The sequence below is a fragment of the Acytostelium subglobosum genome (genome assembly GCF_000787575.1).
Source record: "Acytostelium subglobosum LB1 DNA, scaffold: scaffold12, whole genome shotgun sequence".
Lineage (NCBI taxonomy): Eukaryota > Evosea > Eumycetozoa > Acytosteliales > Acytosteliaceae > Acytostelium > Acytostelium subglobosum.
The window spans coordinates 527,172-547,634 of NW_012236521.1; the positions used below are offsets into that span (position 1 = coordinate 527,172).

Sequence of the window (20,463 nt, forward strand, 5' to 3'; positions counted from 1 at the left end):
TGTTTATGGGTCCTTTGGGAAGATGCCAGTCCAGGTGTGTTGCTCGCCTTGGGTCAGATGGCTGGTCGATCCGTTCAACTCAACGGTCCACTCTCCTCCGTTGGCATTGCGCACTAACTTGGTGAGATGACACACGCCTGAGCCAACTTGATGCTCCTCATTCTTGAGCAGGTGACGAGTCATCGATACGCAGTTGCAAGCGTGAGTGACCACGATGATGGCCTCATTCAGGCTACTGTATCTCTGTAACAGTCCATCGATAGAGTCATGGGATCTCTTGAACAAGTCGTAAACAGTCTCTGCTTTGTCCTTGACCAATGGCACTATCGGTATGTAGTTGATGTCGATCAACTCGGGATAGAGTGCAGACAACTCGGGTGTTGTGAGGTACTCTATCTCATAGTCTGGGTGCCAATCGATTAGACCTGGTTCGACCTTGAGTGTTATTCCATTGCCAAGTTGTTTGGCGATAGCTCTTGCAGTTTGAATACATCTTATCATTGGTGATACGATGATGTGTTTGATCGAGTGGCTTGGTGAGATTGATGAGTTGCGAGCACACTCTACGCCCAACTCTGAAGCAGCATTCAGACCAATATCTGACAATGGAGGGTCACACACACGTTCAGCAATCTTTGCCCAATCAGGATTGTTCCAATCAGCTCTGTTGCCATGTCTTGTAAAGTATACTACTTGTTGAAGTTGTTGGTTGTTGTCACTGATCATTCTTTGTTTGTTTGATATGTATTATTACAATAATGAACTAATAAACGATGTTACAGGGTTGATATACCTCCCTCATCAATAACAACGTTATAACTTTGTTAAACTATTTGGAACCGAATGTATCGATTTGATTGGTTCGGCATTCGGCTGGTATCCAGTTTGGTCGCATGTCATCATTGCAGGTCCCTGTAACTCCTGTTGAATCTCTTTGACTTTCACGAATCATGCAAAATTTTTTTTTTTTTTTTTTTTTGACTAGAGTGGAAGTTTATTATTATTGCAAATAAATTGGCGTCATTGAAGAGGCGGGATAATATATATAAGTTAGTCGATTTTGAATTTTCTTGATTTTTTTTCTTTCTTTTCTTTTCTACTGTAGGCCTCTGAATTCGGCCACCAAGTATTTGTTGATAGTTGGCGGCAGAGGCGGAAGACGGATGTCGCTGTTGCGAGTGCTGAGGTGCCACTTGGTAGTGAACTCGGCCATCTCATTCTTGATGTTGACTGGTCGTCCGGCCAGGATGTGACTCGTTAGCGTGGACATGAGGGAACGCCACTCCTGGCGGAGGAGGGACTTGAAGGATGTGATGCACACCAAGCTGAGCTTGGCCAACGGGGCCTCCTTGTTGCCAAAGAGGTGGTTGGCGATGTAGTGCCAGAGGTAGTTGACGATGATTGCCATGAGGTGGATGAATGGAAGGTTGGGGCGACGAGACTTCGTGGAGATGTCCAGTGCTTTGATGTTCCATTCTCTGACGTTGATACCAGAGCGTTGCTTCACCAAGTCTAAGGCTGGGCGCATGGCTTCTTGGGTCGCCACTTTGCTGCAGTCAAAGAAGAAGTGATTGTAGGGTTGGTCTGTGCAGGAGTTGCCACAAAGAGTGCAGTCAGCGTCTGCTCTCATATGATTGATCGGGAGAGTATGGGAGAAGAACCTGAAGAGGGCGTTGCGTGAAGAAGGTCCTCTCAGGGTGCTGATGACCTTGAAGATGTCTGGGAGCTTGAGGCCGTGGAAGACACTGAGCTGCCATTGACCCTCGGTCAGTCTGATTGCGCCATACTTTGCCTTCCAGAGGATGGCATAGATGTCTTTCAGACTGAGGGTGATACCATTATTGTCCAAGAGTGGTACCTTGTCGCTATGGCTGGAGAGGTGGGCAGAGCGGAACTCCATCCAAGGTGTGTGGAACTTGAGGAAGAGACCAGTGAACTTGCCGCCCAGGCACTTCCTGGCGTTGCGGTGTTGAGTTCTCCACGAGTCCAGGTAGCCATGGGTGAGGTGGGCTGGGGTGTTGAGGAAACGATTGAACACCCATACCTTGTAGGCAATTGATCTGAGCCCAATGTCCCAGAGGTTGAGGCCACCTTCATCCCAATGGAAGCTGGCGCGGTCCAGTGCCATCGTGTTGATGAAGCTGGAGCCGTAGGCGGTGGCCTTGGGGGCTGCGATGAACCATTTGGTGAGGTTATCGATCTTCTTGATCTGCCACTTGGTCGGTGAGTCCAGATAGAAGTGGTACATCAGAGGGGGGAGGGCGTAAGACTTGATAGCTGCAACCTTAGACCGCAGTGTGGTGCTTTCAGACTTGAAGAGCGAGTCTGCCGCGGAGGGAGCTGATGAGAGTCTTGAACTTGGAGTAGATGCCCTGCTTGGTGAAGTTGACGCCCAAGTACCTTTCAGGTTCGGTGGCCACTGGGTAGGGGAGCTCAGACGTTGGTGCATCGCCCAGGACAATGTGGACAGACTTGTCGACATTGATGGCTGACGAGGTGGCTTTGCAGAAGACCTTGAACCATTCAATCACTCTCAAGAGTTCCTCGAGTGACCTGGTGAGCGCTGCAGTGTCGTCGGCAAACTGGAGAAGCTTGACCTTCTTGCGGACGGTCGAGACTTTCTTGCCGTCGACTAATGTGTCGAGGGGCGGTGACACAGGCAGGCCCACGATGGATTGGTCGGCGTTGATTGCTGCTGCCAGTGCCTCAATGACCAGCACAAAGAGCGTCGGGGAGAGAGGGTCACCTTGCTTGGTGCCCCTGTCCAGGGGCAGGGCATCAGTGAGGATGCCGTTGACGCTGACTCTGGCCACGGAGCCCCGCAGCAGGGCCATGACGAGCCCGACCATCAAAGGCGGGATGCCGACATGGCGGAGAGTGCGCTCGATGCTGTCATGCGATATGGAGTCGAACGCCTTCTGGAAATCAAACAGCGTGACATAGCCAGTCGCCATGTCTTGGGCAGCCGTGTCGATGACTTCCTGCAGTAGGATGGTGTTGTCGTGGATCAGTCTCTCAGGGACGAAGCCATTCTGCAATGGGTTGATCAGACTGTCGAGGAGCTTGGTGAGTCTGGCATTGATGACCTTGCTGAGGAGCTTGTAATCCACGTTGAGTAAGGTGATGGGACGTCTGTTGGCAATGTCCAGCCTGTCGCCTTTCTTGAAGATGGTGTGGATGATTCCACACTTGAAGTCACTGGTGATGGTCTCAGGGTCGAGCAGCATGTTGTTGAACGTGGTGGCGAGGAAGGGGGCAAGGACCTCGGCGTGTGTCACGTAGAACTGACCAGTGAGTCCATCTGGGCCTGGAGACTTTGAGGTATCCGTGGTGGAGATGGCGGAGAGGACCTCATCGGCCGTGATGGGCTCCTCGAGTGGCTGGAGGTGCTCCCGGCAGTCCGGGCTCCAGTGGGACAGTAGTCTCTCATGCTCATCGGCGTCGTCGGCGCCCTTGGTGTAGAGCTTGGAGTAGAACGAGTGGAATGCCTTGCGTATCTCGGGAGGGTCAGAGGTGGCGGCGCCATCCTCGCCGTAGATCTCGGTGATCAGATCAACGGTCTTCCTACCCTTGGCGATGCGAGTGAGGTACTTGCTTGGCATTTCCATGCCAAGCTCAGCGTCCCTTCGTTGTGCCTCCTTCTCGACCTTTGCAGACTCGAGGAGGTCGGCTAGCCTGGACTGATCAAGCCGGTGTGGTGTGGCCCCTGGCGGCGGGCGAGCGAGGTAGCGTTTGAGTTCCACTATGATCCTCCTTCGCTCGCCGGCGTTGCGAGCCTGCTCCGCCTTGAGTCGCGAGATGAGCGCCTCTTTGATGCTGAGCCAAGTGGACAGACCAGAGGGGGTGATGCGACTGAGAGTGCCGTGGACCAAGTCCCTCGCGGCAGGAGACGCAAGCGTTTCCTTCCTCAGTATCCATCTGTGTCCTGTTGGGGTGATCTGTTTGGGGTATACTGTTATCAGTACGGGGTGATGATCTGACTTGGTGTGCGCATGGGATACATCTACCTTGGCGCGGTGAGGGCCCACCAGGGTGGACCGGACGTACAGTCGGTCGAGGCGTTTCTCCGTACCTCTCGACAACGACTTGTGGGTGGGGATGTTATCATGGGCGCCGGTGTCAACAAGATCGTTGAGGGCTGCCAGCTCGTTGATGAACAATGTGAAGTCGTCACGATCAGTTGCGCACGTGTTGAAGTCGCCTGCGATCACGTCGATGTCGTTGTCAAAGATCGCTTGAGAGTTCTGCAGGGTGGTGACAAAGTCCAACCTGCCAGCATTCGAGGCAGGCGCGTACACCAACAGGATCGTAATGGTGTAGTTTGGCTCGTTCACACGGACCAACAATGTGCGGCCAAGTCTGTCGGCGAAGAGAGTGTCTGCCTTGAGGGTGGAGCCCAAGGGCTTCACCAGGCCGACACCAGTATGCAAATATCGATCGTTTTTGTAAGTCCCAACAGTCTACCAAGAACAATAAAGTACAAAAGGAGCAGGTGTCGATTCTATCCATGATTGATTATTTATTGCCCGATTATGTTGGGCAATGAAGGAGATGATGGAGTCTTCATGTTTTTTGGATAGAAGGCCTGTTCCCATCATATAATACTCTGTTATCTCTTTTGAATCAATCTTGTCATTCATTATTGATGTGTTATGGTTGTTTCATTGTTTGGTCCAACTAAATTCTCAACACTTTCCAATTTGGAATTATTGGGTGGACTGAATGAAGAAGAAATCAACAACTGGAATGGAATGGTACCCTTGTTGATTACAGTTGACTTCAATAATGTAAGGTATATTTATTCTGATCGATCGGCAACATTGTAAAATAATATTAATAATAATAGCGTTGGTACATGATAATGTTGAGACGATGTTGAGTTATGCCTTCTTCTCTTCCTCCTTTCTACTTCTAAACTTATCCTCACTAAGTTTCTTGATGATCTGATCATGTGATAATAATGAACGACACGTTAGTCAATCAATCAATCAAATCCATTCAATTCCAAATCCAAATCAAATCAAAATACTTACACTCTCTTCCAATGGAATTGGATCTATACATCTATCACAGATTGTGTTGTCAGCCTCTTGAAGGAGTGAATCAATGGTTGGTTGTACTCCAAACATATCGGTGAAGTAGACTCGGAGGAATCGGAGGTCCACCTGGATCTGGTGGTAGCCATTGGTGCCAAAGGTCTTGGTGCGCAGACACTCAGTGTAGGACTTGAGTGCGATCTTGATGATGCCAACCAAGATTGAGTTGGCGTTAAAGTCCACGATGGAGTAGACATCCATTCGCTTGTCAAACAGTGTGGCCGAGGGCAGGTTGGTGGCCGATGTGTTTCTCCTCATCGCATCATTGTTGCCACTCTGCGTTCTGTTGTGGCCACCACCTCCACCGACACGTTGCATGTTTGGTGTGGTGAGGGCTTGGGTTGCTGGCAGGAGCTTAGTGATCTCTCCGCTGAGCTTGACCAACTCGTCGAGAACCAAGTCGTTGACCTGTCGCACATCTCTTGGTTCCTTCAGCATCAGCCAGTTCTGTGTAGAGTCCAGACCGATCCTGAACATCTTCTCAATAGTCTTGCTTTGCATGCGAGTGTACACAGTCAAGATCTTCTGTGCCGCCTCCTTGATCCTCTTTCCAAGGTCAGATGTAATGATCTAAATAAGATTGAGTGTTAGTCGTGATCCCAAGCAAGCCCGCCAATGTCATGTGCTGGATCTTACACTAAAGCCATGGTCGTTAATGTTGTGGCTGTGCATTCCTTGCTTGGCTGTGTTCATAAACTCATTCATGGCCTGAACCACCTGATTGATACCCTTGCTCTCAATGTACAGACATACACTGGTCAGTGCCAGGAAGAACCTTGATCCAAAGTTCTCCTTGTTGGTGGTCTTGGCAACAATGTCCAAGTATTCCTATTCATATATGCAAGTGTAAGTTATAGTGATTGAGATGGGACATTCATCATATTGGATACTCACCAAGAAATGGTTGTTGAGGAAGATGAAGAAGTTCTGGAGCTCCAATTGAATCTTGGTGAATATGGTTCCATAATGACGTGTGAGGAATGATGACTCCTTGGACATGAAGAATGGCTATGTTTGAATGAATGGAGGGAGTAAGAGAGTGAGTATATGTTCAATGTTCCATTCAATCAATCAATAGACATACCTTGAGGTTCTTGAAGAGGTTGATAATGTCATCGACAATGTCCTTGGCAGTCTGATCAGAGAGCTCCAGTAGCATATTGCCCTCGAGGATGCTGCTGTCCTTGGAAATCAACTCGCTATTCATGTTGTAGATGTGGACTAATGTGTATAGGTGTTGGATGGTTAGAGTGACATGCATGCCCTTTGAACATCATCCAATCATTATCATACCTTGAATAGTCTTTTGGAGATTGTCGAAATAGTATGATATCTGATCCATAACAGTCGAGTCCACAATGTCACTAATGGACGAGGCATCAGTGAGTTGGTCCTGAATCTTGGACACATCTGAGCACAGTAGCTCAAGTCCCTTGATCTTCTCCTCTGGGTTATTGAATGTCTAATCAATCAATAAATGTTAGTATGTGATCATTATCGTCGTCATGATTGATCAACTTACAGCCAACTTTGTCTTGGCGATGTTTAGATATCTGTTGAAGAGGTCCTTGGAGAAGTCTTGAAGTTGGGCAACAGAGTTGTGCTTCTCTTGTCTGGACGACTGGATGCCATCGAAGCGATTGATGAACAACGACCTGTAGGAGGTGATGTTGTATGTGTACTCTGTCAAGAATGTCTTGTTCAACTCGTTGATGAACATTACAATATCTGTTGGCTCTCTCTTCTCCAATGCCTTCAATATGATCAACATATGTTGCTTACGTCCAGCCAAATAAGCTGATCGCACTGTCTCAATTGGCTCCAACAACTCCATCAAATGCTCAGCTGACTCGGCTACCTCGATCTGTGGAGTCTATATGATGTGTCGGTCAGTATGTTGGTATGCCTTGTTCTTATGTGTTGATGTACTTACATCAAGCATGCCCAACTTCTCATGTAGCTTGGTCTTCATGTGATTGATGATGTTGTCACACTCATTCTGAATGTTCTGGAATGATGGGATGTGACTGTACTGCTTCAAGATGCCATTGTTGCTGTTATAATACTTGACTGCTTGAGTATATGCTTGCATCTCAATGCAATGATTCAATCTAGATGGCAAAGCTGTGAGGTATTGAAGCTATTCATCATCGTCGTCATCGTCATCAATGTTAGTTCACTCAATCAATTACTCCACTCATCAATCAATCAACCAAACATACCTTTTGTAGCAACTTATGTAGACCGCTAAGTTGATCGATCTTCTCACGTCTGACACTGAGTGTTGAGTTGATCTTGTCGCTGCAGGTTGTGATTAACTCCATGTTCTTGCTGAGTAGTTGCATGCCCTCCTCCATCTTCTCGACGTTGTTCTTCATGTCCTTGATGATGTCGGTGGCGTTGATGAACTTGGTGTAGTTGTCATAGACCAGCGTCTTCATGTCACCGTCCAGGTTCCTGATCTCGCTGACCATCTCGTTGTCCTTGGCCACGAGCTGTTGTAGTGTCGACTTCTTGATCGTGTGATCAAAGTAGGTCTTGAGGTCGAAGCTTGGACTGTCAATGTCGAGTGGGTCGCTGCTGACCGACGCTGCGCCGTCGCCCTGTCCAATAGCCATGCCGTAGTAGTTCTGCAGCAGGTTCCTTAGTCGCGCACCCTGCTTGGGCTGCGAGGGCGTGCGTTGGTGACCGCCTGGCGTGAGCGTGGGCGAGGAGCCAGGTGGCGAGCTCTCCTGCTCGTCCTCCTCGAGATGCTCAGTGCGTGCCATCTGCAGTGACTCCCAATACTTGTTCAATGTCTCTCTTATACGTGCACTGCCACTGAACTCTGATTGACCATTAAGGAACTTTGCCAATGCCTGAGGGTCCTCTCCATACTTCTTTGCAAACTCCAACTGAGACAGTCTCCAATTCCTATTATAGAACTGTATCAGTTTAGAGTCTGTTATCTGTGATGATGTCATATTTAACAACTAAACTAATATATATGTATAAGTATAAGTATACAATAAATGAATGAGTGAATGAAGAAACTTCAAAAATCTTTGAAAGATCGAATCCCATAAATTTTGTTCATTTTGACTCAATTTGACCAGGATTCTTAAGTCTTCTCTCACTTCATACACACATTCAATCATTGTCATTATCAGTCCAACATTGAATCAATGGAACAGTTACTTAGTATACTACTGTCTAATCAATATAAACAGAGTATATCAGCACTTGGTATAAGACTACCACCAGAATTCAACACTGCACGTAATTGGATACAGTTCTTACATGATGTTGTACAACTTGACTCTGGTCTACGCGATTGTTATCTCATAGACTATCCAATACCTCCACATAATGTACTACTTACATTCATAAACACTATTAAGGTATGTTCGTTGTCAACAAAGATATAAGACTCGACAGCTCACTCATTCATTCATTCATTCACATCAGACCAAGATACCAACGATATTCAATGATATTACATTGATACCTTTGAATGAATACCTTTGCTTCATGGTCAATAAGAGAGCATTATTGGAGAGGATGAAGAATGATATTGATAATGGATTCTCATCATATACATTCATTAATGTATCACCATGTTTATCAGATGCCAAACAATGTGATGATTGTCAATATCACAAGACTCAACTATCAAGCGTTGCAACATGTATAATCGGCACATTGACAAAGAATGAGAAGGAGAAGGAGAAGAGTAAACCAACAACACATACTCTTCGTGATTGGATGGCTGCACACAATCAATCGATGATGTTGGACTCGATCTATCCACCCGTGTTGAGTGGATGGCTTTGCAACTATCCAGTGGTTTACTGCAATAGTGCTCACTTGACATGCTTTACTATCAAATGTCCATTGGAAGAGACAGAGAGACGTTGGCAAAACAACTGCATCAGTATGACTGCAGAGTTGATACGATACGAGGTATCTGTGGACATTCCATCATCCGCTCACTTCCAGCATCTCAATGGAATGGCGCATCTCAAACGAATCCAGAGCTTCACGGTACCATCCAACCAGTACACTTCAGTCGAACAATTGATCAATCAATGGAAGGAAAGATACTTTGGAAGATGGGATCAGCTCAAACTAAAGATATGGAGTCAACTTAATATTACAAACACAATGGTATCCAATACGGTTGTGAACCTGTAAGCAAGGCGCAGGCATGCGCCTACATCACATGGTCGTTTGGAGCAATCAATGATCGATCGATCCAGTCAGTCCCTCCAATAAACGACACCACGTTCTGCCTAAACTCCCCTACACTCCACTCAATGAATGAATGATTCCATTCTTCCAGACATGCTTCAATTTAGTCAATAATTTAAATTAACGTATTGGGCATATCATTAATTCGCCAGTATCAAAAGCGTCGTTGTTACTGATCTTAGTCCATTCATTCGTCTTGGTTGAGTATCGATTATGTTCTTCACATCTACACTGTTTATCTTCTTCCATCATTCGTTCATTCGTCATTCATTATCTGTCTCTACAGAATCTCTTGAGTTGAAGACAAGTATGCTAACTTTCAAATTGAAAGTGATTTAATAAGTCAACAAGGTGGGGATGGTCCATTGCTGGGATGTGGCTGAGGTACATGAGCTCAGGGTCAGTCCTTTGCCGCTGGAACCTGCGGTCAGACATGTCTGGTACTTGGTGTTGACCAGTTGACGGTTGGCGTTGTAAGTCCACTGCTGGTTGTGGGTCAGAGTGCAGGTGCTCACCTGGACCGACTGTCCATTGGTCGACTCAAGACACGTGTTGTCAATGGTGGCAATCACATTGATATTGCTGACTACCCACAGCTGGTCCCAGGTGTTCTTGCAGGTGGCGGTCACGGCTGGTCCCGTGGCAGTGCTGGCCGATGAACCAATGCAAAGATTGTTGACGACGGACTGGATCTGACCACGAGCACTGTTGCCAATGGCGTCATAGTGAGTGCTACCATTGATGTTTTGCTTCACAACGGTCTCATTATCACATGTGTTGGACAAACTGACATCGGACACTGTTGCTGGCACACCATCGCCCAATGGAAGGAAGAATGTTGCTTGGGAATACGGTTGGTTGTAGCATTCAGAGGTGTCTGAGCTCCACCTATTCCGCGCGAGAGTTAGTATCATAGTGGACTCCAACGACATCAACAACAGAAACTACTTACTCAAAGTATTCAACCCAGTTGACCATTCCATCTGGACTGATGGCAGTACCATTGGTTTGGATGGAACCAATGGTGAAGGCAAGATTCTTGTTGGGGATGGACACGTTGACTGACAACCAGGTGTCTTCGAGGGTGAGGTCAAAGTGGATCTCATCACCTTGAGTCCAATCATAGAAGTATTGGCAATGCATTCCTACACCCTCACCTCCGAATGGTTGGCACTTTGAACCTGGTGATCCAGGCTTGTCAACCTTTGCATTCCACAAAGAGAACAAGAAGGTCCTTGGTTGACCACCATTGGATTGTACACTATGTAGATGGGTTGGTTAGCTTTGAACGATTGATTGATTGAATGAATGATCATGTACATACCCAGTGTAGCCACCATCAGTACCAACCATTCCAAATTGGTTGCTCCAGTAGGTGTTGGCGTAGAAGCCAGGATCGTTTTGGATATTGATTTGGTAGTGAACGTTTGAGAATCCCGAAGGCTCTGGGCTCCATTGATAGTTGGTATAAGAACCTGGTGTATCACCTCCCTTTGACCAAGCACCTACGACACAAAGTGCAACAACAACCAACAACAAATATGTATTATTCATTCTTTATATGTATGTGATGTGAACTTGATATTGAATTGAATTGAATTGAAATGATCATTGCTATGCTATGCTATGATATGATATTGAGTATACTTGATACCAACCATGCTGTCTCTTAGAATGGATGGTACCAAACAAACAACATGTTTATAAATATCTGTTTCATCGGAAACACAACAACAACAAATCTGAAGCAACAATGTTTGGTTTTGGTTGCCGACACGGCAACAACGCATTAAGGCCTGAGAACCATGTTCTTTTTGGGATTTCAACGTAGTTCATTGAAGGTGAGCACTTACAAGTAAGTGTGTATTAATATGTAGACTTATTGCGAACAAGTCACAATGAATGGGTTGTCAGATGTACAGGTATCCAGTGTGATGGGACCAGTCTGGCATGGAGCACTGGGCGTGCAACGACGTTGGAATGGTTGTCCATTCTGACAGTAGTATGCGGTGGTGCCCCATGGGTCACCGCGATCAGAGATCACAGTGCCATTGGTGGCATACCAGTATGATTGTACGGACAAACAGTCACTGTTGGTGGCTTGGAATACGACGGATGACGAGGGTATCTTGACATCTTGGAACACTTCGACTTGAGTAAAGGTGTAGGCGCTGTATGCCCAAGGTGAATAGGTGCATTCGCCCAAGTCAAACACCTGATCGTGTACATAGTCATCGCAGCCAGGATGCAAGTCATACGACAAGTTATACTGATTAGTGCCATAAATGTTGTAGATCATGAATGAAGCGTCGTTTGAGAAGTTCAGTGAGCATTGGAACTCGATTGCACCAAAGCCCTATGTATGTTTGATTGATTGAATGGTGTGTGAGTGATGAGTGAGGGATAGTTCCAGTGCTCACTTACCACACCATTGGGCTGACCTTGACAATGTGTTGATCCATAGAATGGCGTGAAAGTGTATATTTGGCCATTGACAATGGTCAACAGACCAAATAATAACAAGGAACCAATGAGATATCTGTCCTTAATAAACATGTTTGTTATAACTTAGAGTACAAATAATAGAGTGATCATTCAAAGTGATGTGTTCACAAAGTAAGTATTAGTAATAAATCATGATACTTGTCTTACGTCCAAGTCATCAAAACGATCATGCGATGAATCCAATTCTTCCAAATAATTTTGAATGGAACAATCGTTTAAGTTGTAGATTGAGTGGTCCACTGATTGAGTGAGTGCGCTGGAATCATTCCAAGGACTGTTTGTTTATCTTTTAAATTGCCTATCGCTCAAAAGACATATGGCTTCAGCACCCAGTCCTAGAGGACTATCACTAATATGTATCCATTGATTCAACTTGATTGAATACTGGTAGTTCTTATTGGCACCCTTGCAATAATATAGTGCTCCACGCTGAGGGCCACATGTGAGAACGAAAGGATTGGGTTTAACTGGTGAAGGCGCCAAATCTCTCAATTGCCCAGTTGACAATGATACGCTGATGAATTCACAATCGTCAGCCACCAAATAAAGAGTGTCCACGCCATCATAGCAACTTGTGCGGACTGTCCAGGGCAGAGGGTACGATCTCTCGTGAACCAACGTGGTCAGATTGAAGAAGACAATCTCTAATCTCTCATTAGCATTGATGGTCCAACCATCGACAAAAATGAGTTGGTTGCATCTTACATAAAGATCCGACCCTTCTAGATATGTTGGCAGGTCGCCAATGTGGTTGAATTGTTGTGTGTCGATGTTGAAGCTCTGCACTCGGCTCACCTTTGGATTAATCTTGTCTGCACAAGTGACCATGTAGATCAATTTGTCTCCATCGTAGTATGAGGTGGACATTTGGTAATTTGGTTGGTCCTCAATCTTGTTGTGCCATTGACCATCTTCCACCGAGAACCAGATGAATGCGGTTGGATACTCATTGCCTCCAAACATGTAGACTTTGCCACGCGCGTGCACAACTGACCTCATGTTTAGTGTCGTCTTAACTGTTACTTGGGTGGGTACTGACCATTTGTCGGACAATGGAGAGTATATTGAGGCCAATTCATCACCAAAGACCATTATACGGTTGGAATTATCTGAGGTCTCTTCAATCAGGTCGAAACATGATTGAAGTAGAACTTTGATTGTGTTCACACATTAATCTTATTCTTTGATGATTTGAACACATTGTTGATGGCCTCAATCTCATTGATGATATCATTGATTGTTGATGATGTTTGATGCACTCTGTCATTGATCTGTGAGTTGATCCTGTGTTCTTCGATCATGATCAACTCGTGTAGTTCCTTGCATCGCTCTGTCACCTCCTTGCTGGCTTGAGTGAGTGTCTGATGCTTGATTGCCAACTGTTGTAATGTACTCCATAACAACTTCATCCTTGACAATGACGCATCATTATATTGTTGTCGTTGACATAACTCCTTTACATTATCAACATTCTCCACATCATGCTTTCGATGTGATGTCGCAACACACTTGGAACATATTAAACAGTTACAATCTAAACAAATGAATCTATTCTTCTTATTATTATGAGTCTCACATATATTCTCCATCATTGTCATCATCATTATCTTTATCTCTGTCTCTTCACTTTCAAAATTGTGTGAATATTCGATCAATGTTCAGGGTCATAGACGTCTGGTTTGAAATTCGTCAACATTTAATTACCTGGAAGACCTTTCAACTCCTTCAATGCACTCAATGTAATGTCGGTGATGTGATGTCGCCAGACATATTGAACAAATCAAACAATTACCATTGAAACAAACAAACTCATTCCAGTGTATCACATAAATCATCACCATCATTATCATTCTTATTCTTGTCCATTATCTATTTCTATTTGGTTATAAGATATTTAGATGAATCAAATGAATGTTCATAGTGTTATTACTCTGACTATGACGAATCTGATGACTTCACCCCCCGATGGTCAAGACAAGGTTGTCACTCACTTTGTTTTTTTTCGAACACATTTGAAGTTGAAGTAATACTTACTTATACATACATATACATATACAATCACCAAACAATGCTCGAACATTATCTTGCAATGGCTGACCAAATGGTCAAGCAGTACATCGACCCAAGTCTAGACTTCCAACTACTTATTAGCAAGGTGTTGGGCATTGGTATCATCTTTGCCTCAGTCTTCCTCAAGGTTCCCCAGATTCAAAAGCTGATCAGCAGCAGAGACTCCACTGGTCTCTCGCCTGTCTCCATCATCTTGGAGACCGTGGTGTAAGTGATATGAACCAACGTCATCATCATCATCCCCCATCAATCAATCAATCAAACAATGACTGACACGTCACTACTCATCAATATAGCTTCACAATCTCAATCTTGACCAGTGTTCTGCTCGCCTACCCATTCTCGACTTATGGTGAGAGCGTGTTCATCTTGGCACAGAACATCATTGTCGTCTATCTTGTCTTCCACTACTCCAAGAGGGTCAACGTTCAGTTCTGGGCTGGTGTCATTGTGTATGTATAATGAATGAAGTTCATCATGCACGAGTACCTAACTAATCAATTGATCGACTCTATATTATAGTTACCTTGCCGCCATTGCTGGTGTACTCCAGTTCGCTGACAGGAAGCTTTTGATGCTTCTCCAGGTATGTTATGTTGTTGACACAAGTGTCAATGATGATCATCTGACTCACTGACTAACTAACTCTGATGAATGTAGTCTCTCAACATTGTGATCTCGATCGTCAGCAAGATTCCTCAGATCTTTGCCATCTTTAGACTCAAGTCTGTTGGACAATTGTCATTCATTACGACATTCTTGCAGTTTGCTGGAAGTATCGCTCGTATGTTCACCAGCTACAAGGAGATCCCAGACCCAATTGGTATGTTATCATTGTCTTTGACGTCATTGTCCCCATGTCATTCTTACTCATACTCTAATCATTCGATCATTCAAACAATCAAACAAACAGTTTTGATTGGATATGGTATCAGCGCAAGCTTGACCTTGATCCTCGTGTTGCAGTTCCTCATGTACTGGAACTCAACACCAAAGAGGATTCCATCTGGAGCTACCAAGAAGAAGGTTCAATAAAGTGTTCATTTTCATCTATATGCATTCACCATCATCTCGAGACAAAGAAGAAGACACAGTTCCACCTCCAGAAGGATGGAAGGAACAATAGGAAGGATTGGCTGGAGGAATCGAAGTTGTATTATTTATAATTCGTTGATACTTGTGATTGGTACACAAGTGAGTTGAGTTGATTCTTTGTTGAAGGCTGGCTGGCTGGCGACTGACTGGCTGACTGGCTGACTGTTGATACTGGAGTTGTTGTTGACGTTGTTGCTGAAGTTGATGTTGCTGAAGTTGTTGTTGCTGAAGTTGATGTTGCTGATGTTGTTGTTGTTGGAAATTGATTAATTTAACTAGAAGTTGAAACGACATGTCTTAAAGAATGGTAGCGGTATAGCGGAGTATTAGTAAGTTGTGATCGATCAATTGGGGAATGGGCAATGCGAGGCGGAAATGAACCTTTTGTGATATGTTGGGCTGTATAAAGTTTGAACAGATAGGGAGAGAGAGTGAGTGCAGTTGGAGGGGCGACGACGATGGTTGTTGGCAACGAGCATCCTGGTCGGGCTAGGACGTAGGCCGGCTGGTTGCACTCCCTGATCAGTGTCTAGATTGATTAGTTGGTGGTAGTTGTTGTTGTGCCATCTTGTGTTGAGGTGTTGCAATCATGATGATTGGTGGTGCATTTGGGGAGGTGTATGCAGAGACGGTCCAACCTGATCATTCCAATTGATATCGTTCGTTGAGGATCTTGCGCAGCTGCAGTGGGAACTGTGCGTAGTACTGTGGCCAGTGCTGGCCGATGCTCTCCTTGAACACGTGGAGCAGACGGCGATAGGCATCGTTCAGGTCGGTCTCCAACTTGTTCCAGCTGGCAATGGCGTCGCAGATGTAGATGAGGTGCTTGAGGGCACCCGATGGGTTGTTGCTGATGATCACCCACATGCCACGGAATGCCGAGTCCTTCTCCTGGTCGTCGATCTTGGCACGGATGGCCATGCACCAGCACTGGATGAACTCCTCGATGCGTGGCGCACAGACATCAGCTGACACCAATCCCATCCTGCCCAGTGTGATGGCCGTGTTCTCGAGGATGTTGCGGTTGAGCTTCACGTTCTGCATGATCGGGATAAGCTTGGCAAGGATGTCCTTGACGTGTGGCTTGATCTCCTGGGGCAGGCGGACAGAGATCTCTCCAAGAGCCCAGCAGGCATTATTACAAACGGGCACATGGTCGGGGTAGAGGTTGAGCGTGAGGATTGGGATGTACTCTGGTATCAGGGTCTTGAAGTGAACAATGCAGAACTTGGACAGGTCTCCAAGCAGAGCAAAGGAGCTCTGACGGACGTCAGGGTGGCTATCTCTCATGCACTCCAACAGTACAAGTGGCAGGTTGCTGTTTGCCACCAGACCCTCAATGCTCGTGCCAACTCCATCAGTCAGACCACTGATCAGGTCCAAAGCGCTGACAATGAAGTCCTTATCTGGCTCATCTGCGTCGTCTTCAGTCTCTTTGTATATCTATTATTGTTGTTATGGTGTTGATGTTAGTATTCAATCATACATTCAAATCTTGATCGTTGATTCACTTACTTTAATCGCTGTCAAGGTCTCAATTATGATCTTGAGTGCTCTGTTATAGAACACAATGATGACATCGCTAAGGCCAAGACCAACTGATGAGCATATTGGTGTCAAACATTGAAGCAGTGGGAGCAGGTTCCTAATGTTGTTTGATTGTTATTGGTCAGTTGAGTCTGTTTGTGGCCATATGCCATGACAGCATCAGTAACTACTTACTTGTTGTCATCCTCAAGTGATTGGAACTTGTGGAGAAGTGGTGGCATCAATACATTGATGTACTCTGGCTTGTTCATATCCTTGCCAATGACCTTGGCCAGTGTTGAGATGGCGTCGTAGAGGATCAACAAGTTCTTGGCCTGATACTTCTGGAAGGCTTGAACAAATGTCGTCAAGATGTTTGGCAAGAATGGGATCAGATTCCTGTCTGCGTCTTCCTCGATCGTTGCGAATGCACTAAAGTATTGATTGATGGTCAGTCGAAGTTGACATATTGCGTGCTCGCACACAACTTACCTGCATGCTGCTTCTTGAACACGCTTGTTGTTGTCCAATATCCTGTTGAGAAGGTTGCCGATGAGCAATGGGATGAGTTCGACACCATCCACTGAGATCCAGTGTGAGTAACGACTGAGTGCCCAACAGGTGATCGAACGAACCAGTGGCTTGGGATCGTTGAGCATGTTGATCAGATAGGGGATGACCTTGGGCAGATGTGGCGACAGGCCCTTCAGACAACCCTCGGCGATGGCGCCCAGTGCCAGGATGGCGCTCTCTCTGACCATCCATTGGTTGGACTCATGCATCTTTTGTTCGATGAGAGGCAGCGCGATAGAGAGATAGGTTGGTGCATCGAATATCGAAGACAATGTATCCAGAGCCAGAGCAGAGCTCTTACGGATTGACCATGATTCATCATCTGCAAAATCATCATCATCATCATAGTCATCATCGTCATCCTCCTGTTGCTGTGGTTGTTCACCTTGAACGAATCTATGATTGTCATAATCAGTTAGTATGTGCGTGTGGTGTGTGAGGTTGGCCGTTGAGGCCGACATACCCTTGGCCTTGAGAGGGTCCAGTAGTGTGAACCTTGCTGTTGACAAAGAATGGCTTGATGTCTTGTGGACGATCGGGGATGTTTGCTGTGTCCTCCTCATTCTCAAAGGACTCATACTCCTCAACTGTGTACACCATTCCATTAAGTAGAATTGGTATTAAGCTAGATTGATTGCATAGATGATGGTTAGTGAACAATCATTCACTGATTGATTGATTGAGTGATTGATTTGAATACATACACTGGAAGGAACTCTTTCAGAAGTTCTTCACAATGTGGGGAGTCAGCAATGGCGGACCAGAACTCGCAGGCCTCAAGGGCCACATCCTCGTTGGAGTCTTTGGATGCGTGCAACATGTACTGGATGATTTGTTTGATGTGGGTCATCAGGAAGTCCATTCGCAGGGAGACCAGCGACACCAACGATCGGCAAACCTTGACTCTTATATCAGAGTTTGCGTCGTCGCTCAGGGAGAAGATGCCCAGCAGGTAGCTCTCCATGTTGATCAGCAGTGCGCCAGGCATGTGCGGGATGAAGAAGTGCAGCGACGAGAGCGCGCGACCCCTAAACACTGGTGTCGTCGACTTGAGGAACATCAGTAACTTGGGGATCAGCTGATTGAGAGGTCTGCCAATCTTCTCACTGTCGAGCTGTTGCGTAAAGTCCTCGCAAAGCAGTGAGAGTGTGTAGAGTGCTCCCTCTACAACGTTCTGGTCGGGGCTATCCAAGCCCGACATCAACATTGGCAACAACTCTTTCCAATCCTTTAAGTATTATGATGTTAGCGAACGATCATTCATTCAATCAATCAATGCTTGAACTCACCTCGAATGAACTCCTGGAAATCAAGTTGGTGATGATGTTGGCGACGGTATGACGCACGTTCTGAAGTGGATCAGAGAGTACGGGTACGATCTCGCGCTTGATGAACTCTTGAACCACTCTAGGCATGTTCTGATAGTAGTTCTTGATGTTCTGCTTCAACAAGAGTCCTGACACATTCCTGACGTAAGCATCCAGATGTTGGAGCTTGAATATATATGTCAAGTAGTTATTATAATCTGGAATCTTGTTGAATGTTTTGAGTTCCTGTTTTAAAGTTGATTGGTCAATCGTTTGATCGATTGTGAAGTGTCAATATTGTTGTTGTTGTTTGTGTAAGGTCAAGGTCATGTGGCGATGTCAATGTCGATGTTGAAGTCGATGTTGACGACACGTACACTCTGTATCTTCCTCTGTGTCTCCTGATCGCTTGAGTTGGTCTGCTTGAGGATGTTGACCAGTTGGTTGAGACCATCTTGATGGGGTGCCCAATCCATTGTAAACAATCTATATATGTGTTAATATATGTATATATATGTATAAATGTACTAAAGTAGTAATATTAAATTAATGATGATGTAGTGAATGTATGAATGAACGTATGAATGAACGTGAATGAATGAACAAAGATATACAATAATAAGAGATGAAGTTGGAAAAGGGTGTGTCTGTGTATGATGAGTGTACGTGGTGTCAATGAGAGAGAGTGAACGGAGAGAGAGAGACGAAGATTGAGGTCTGTAGTGTCTTTGTTTGAACTCACACACAGAGATTAAATTTTTATTCACGTCCAAATTCATAACGTTACACCGAACACGAGGTCCTTCCAGTTTTGGTTTGCGATGCTCTGAGCCAGTTGACAAGACATGACAATGGAGAGATGTATGAATGAATGAAGAGAAAGAGAACTTGGAGGAAGGGTCTTTGGAAAAAGCAAGCGATTACTATCTGGTGGAGATCAATCATGTCCAACCAAGCACTTGGAGTTCAGACAACTGAATGAACCATAATGCTAATGGACAAGATTGGTTTGGCGTCTGCGTTATCGAGTTCGCACCAAGTACATCGATCTCCATAGACTTGTCAATGATGTATTGTTCAGCCTCTATGATTGCAGATACATTGCCTCGGACGAGGTTTCATTCACACCAACTTAACCAACTTCGATCTTATATCTAATTAGTGATCACTTGGTGTGCAATGATATTAATGTTCAATCACATTGTTGTTGTTGTTGTTGTTGCAAGAATGTTGGATGAACTTACATTCAATAATTGTTGACCCCACTGAATATCATATCTCGATGTGATTCTGGGCAAGGATAATGATGGTGACATATTGATATCAAGGTCCAGATCGATTCGAAGGACAAATAGAAGAAGAGAAAGAGGAATGGAAAAGAGGGATTGTTCAATGAACCCTTATTATTGTTGATGTTGTAGTTGTATTTGGTTTGATGGCTTGGTAAATATCCAAGTTACTGCTGCATCTATTCATTCAATGCAACAATTACACCAAGAAGATGGTCAAACAGTTAACTTCAACACTTTAATTGAAACAGTGAACAGTTATTAATACCTACCTACCTACCTACATACATAGCATGTAGTGATCTATCTTTAAATCCGACAGTTGTTCTGAAACTCTGATTGTCTCTCTGTAGAGGCAGGCCGCAGTCTATGTAGTGTCAGTAGTTCTCAAAGTCAGGTCTGACTGATGCCATGCACATCGATGTGTGGGGTGGGTTCATCTGAGGCTTTTACCCAAACACCCATTCGTTTTATTGGTGTCTTTGAGAAATCGACTGAGATGTCTAAGTTTTTTCAAGCACTGGTCCCCCTTCAGTAGGCCCTGCCCAATAAGCTTCGTCTTGAGTGTGTTTCGATTGCCCATAAACACACCAGATAGGTTGGCACTAAACCCAACTACAAACACACAAAGTCAGTCAGCCGTCTGTTTGCATATCATACAACACAACTTCATATACACATCAAAGGTTGTTGTTTGTGTTGTGTGTTTATGTGTTACTTGTGTCTTCACTTCTTTCAACAACACTCATTCATTCATTCATTCATTCATTC

General features: G+C 45.1%; 9 protein-coding genes across 9 annotated transcripts; 2 read left to right on the forward strand and 7 right to left on the reverse strand.

Moving 5' to 3' along the window:
* Window positions 1-3: 3 nt before the first annotated feature.
* Window positions 4-726, reverse strand: SAMD00019534_065000 (hypothetical protein; the record flags this gene model as incomplete). Its single annotated transcript, XM_012898320.1, has 1 exon — window positions 4-726. One exon carries the CDS (start codon window positions 724-726, stop codon window positions 4-6), a length of 723 nt encoding a protein of 240 aa, XP_012753774.1.
* Window positions 727-2,306: 1,580 nt separating this feature from the next.
* On the reverse strand, window positions 2,307-4,460 carry SAMD00019534_065010 (hypothetical protein; the record flags this gene model as incomplete). The annotated part of the gene is made up of 2 exons (XM_012898321.1): window positions 2,307-2,600; window positions 2,643-4,460. Coding segments are annotated over 2 exons (2,112 nt in total), but the record flags the coding sequence as incomplete, so codon positions are not given.
* Window positions 4,461-4,883: 423 nt separating this feature from the next.
* Window positions 4,884-6,438, reverse strand: SAMD00019534_065020 (hypothetical protein; the record flags this gene model as incomplete). Its single annotated transcript, XM_012898322.1, has 6 exons — window positions 4,884-4,943; window positions 5,034-5,666; window positions 5,733-5,924; window positions 5,991-6,104; window positions 6,181-6,317; window positions 6,390-6,438. Coding segments are annotated over 6 exons (1,185 nt in total), but the record flags the coding sequence as incomplete, so codon positions are not given.
* Window positions 6,439-8,260: 1,822 nt separating this feature from the next.
* SAMD00019534_065030 (hypothetical protein) lies at window positions 8,261-9,269 on the forward strand (the record flags this gene model as incomplete). Its single annotated transcript, XM_012898323.1, has 2 exons — window positions 8,261-8,476; window positions 8,544-9,269. The coding sequence occupies 2 exons, from the start codon at window positions 8,261-8,263 to the stop codon at window positions 9,267-9,269; spliced, it is 942 nt and encodes a 313-aa protein (XP_012753777.1).
* A 392-nt stretch (window positions 9,270-9,661) lies between these two features.
* SAMD00019534_065040 (hypothetical protein) lies at window positions 9,662-10,880 on the reverse strand (the record flags this gene model as incomplete). Its single annotated transcript, XM_012898324.1, has 3 exons — window positions 9,662-10,214; window positions 10,279-10,587; window positions 10,651-10,880. 3 exons carry the CDS (start codon window positions 10,878-10,880, stop codon window positions 9,662-9,664), a joined length of 1,092 nt encoding a protein of 363 aa, XP_012753778.1.
* A 325-nt stretch (window positions 10,881-11,205) lies between these two features.
* Window positions 11,206-11,882, reverse strand: SAMD00019534_065050 (hypothetical protein; the record flags this gene model as incomplete). Its single annotated transcript, XM_012898325.1, has 2 exons — window positions 11,206-11,682; window positions 11,751-11,882. 2 exons carry the CDS (start codon window positions 11,880-11,882, stop codon window positions 11,206-11,208), a joined length of 609 nt encoding a protein of 202 aa, XP_012753779.1.
* Window positions 11,883-12,113: 231 nt separating this feature from the next.
* Window positions 12,114-12,923, reverse strand: SAMD00019534_065060 (hypothetical protein; the record flags this gene model as incomplete). The annotated part of the gene is made up of 1 exon (XM_012898326.1): window positions 12,114-12,923. The coding sequence occupies one exon, from the start codon at window positions 12,921-12,923 to the stop codon at window positions 12,114-12,116; it is 810 nt and encodes a 269-aa protein (XP_012753780.1).
* Window positions 12,924-13,899: 976 nt separating this feature from the next.
* SAMD00019534_065070 (hypothetical protein) lies at window positions 13,900-14,936 on the forward strand (the record flags this gene model as incomplete). The annotated part of the gene is made up of 5 exons (XM_012898327.1): window positions 13,900-14,108; window positions 14,198-14,353; window positions 14,424-14,487; window positions 14,562-14,724; window positions 14,815-14,936. 5 exons carry the CDS (start codon window positions 13,900-13,902, stop codon window positions 14,934-14,936), a joined length of 714 nt encoding a protein of 237 aa, XP_012753781.1.
* A 702-nt stretch (window positions 14,937-15,638) lies between these two features.
* On the reverse strand, window positions 15,639-18,879 carry SAMD00019534_065080 (hypothetical protein; the record flags this gene model as incomplete). The annotated part of the gene is made up of 8 exons (XM_012898328.1): window positions 15,639-16,439; window positions 16,512-16,641; window positions 16,719-16,955; window positions 17,016-17,492; window positions 17,560-17,721; window positions 17,801-18,324; window positions 18,386-18,649; window positions 18,781-18,879. 8 exons carry the CDS (start codon window positions 18,877-18,879, stop codon window positions 15,639-15,641), a joined length of 2,694 nt encoding a protein of 897 aa, XP_012753782.1.
* Between the last annotated feature and the right edge of the window lie 1,584 nt (window positions 18,880-20,463).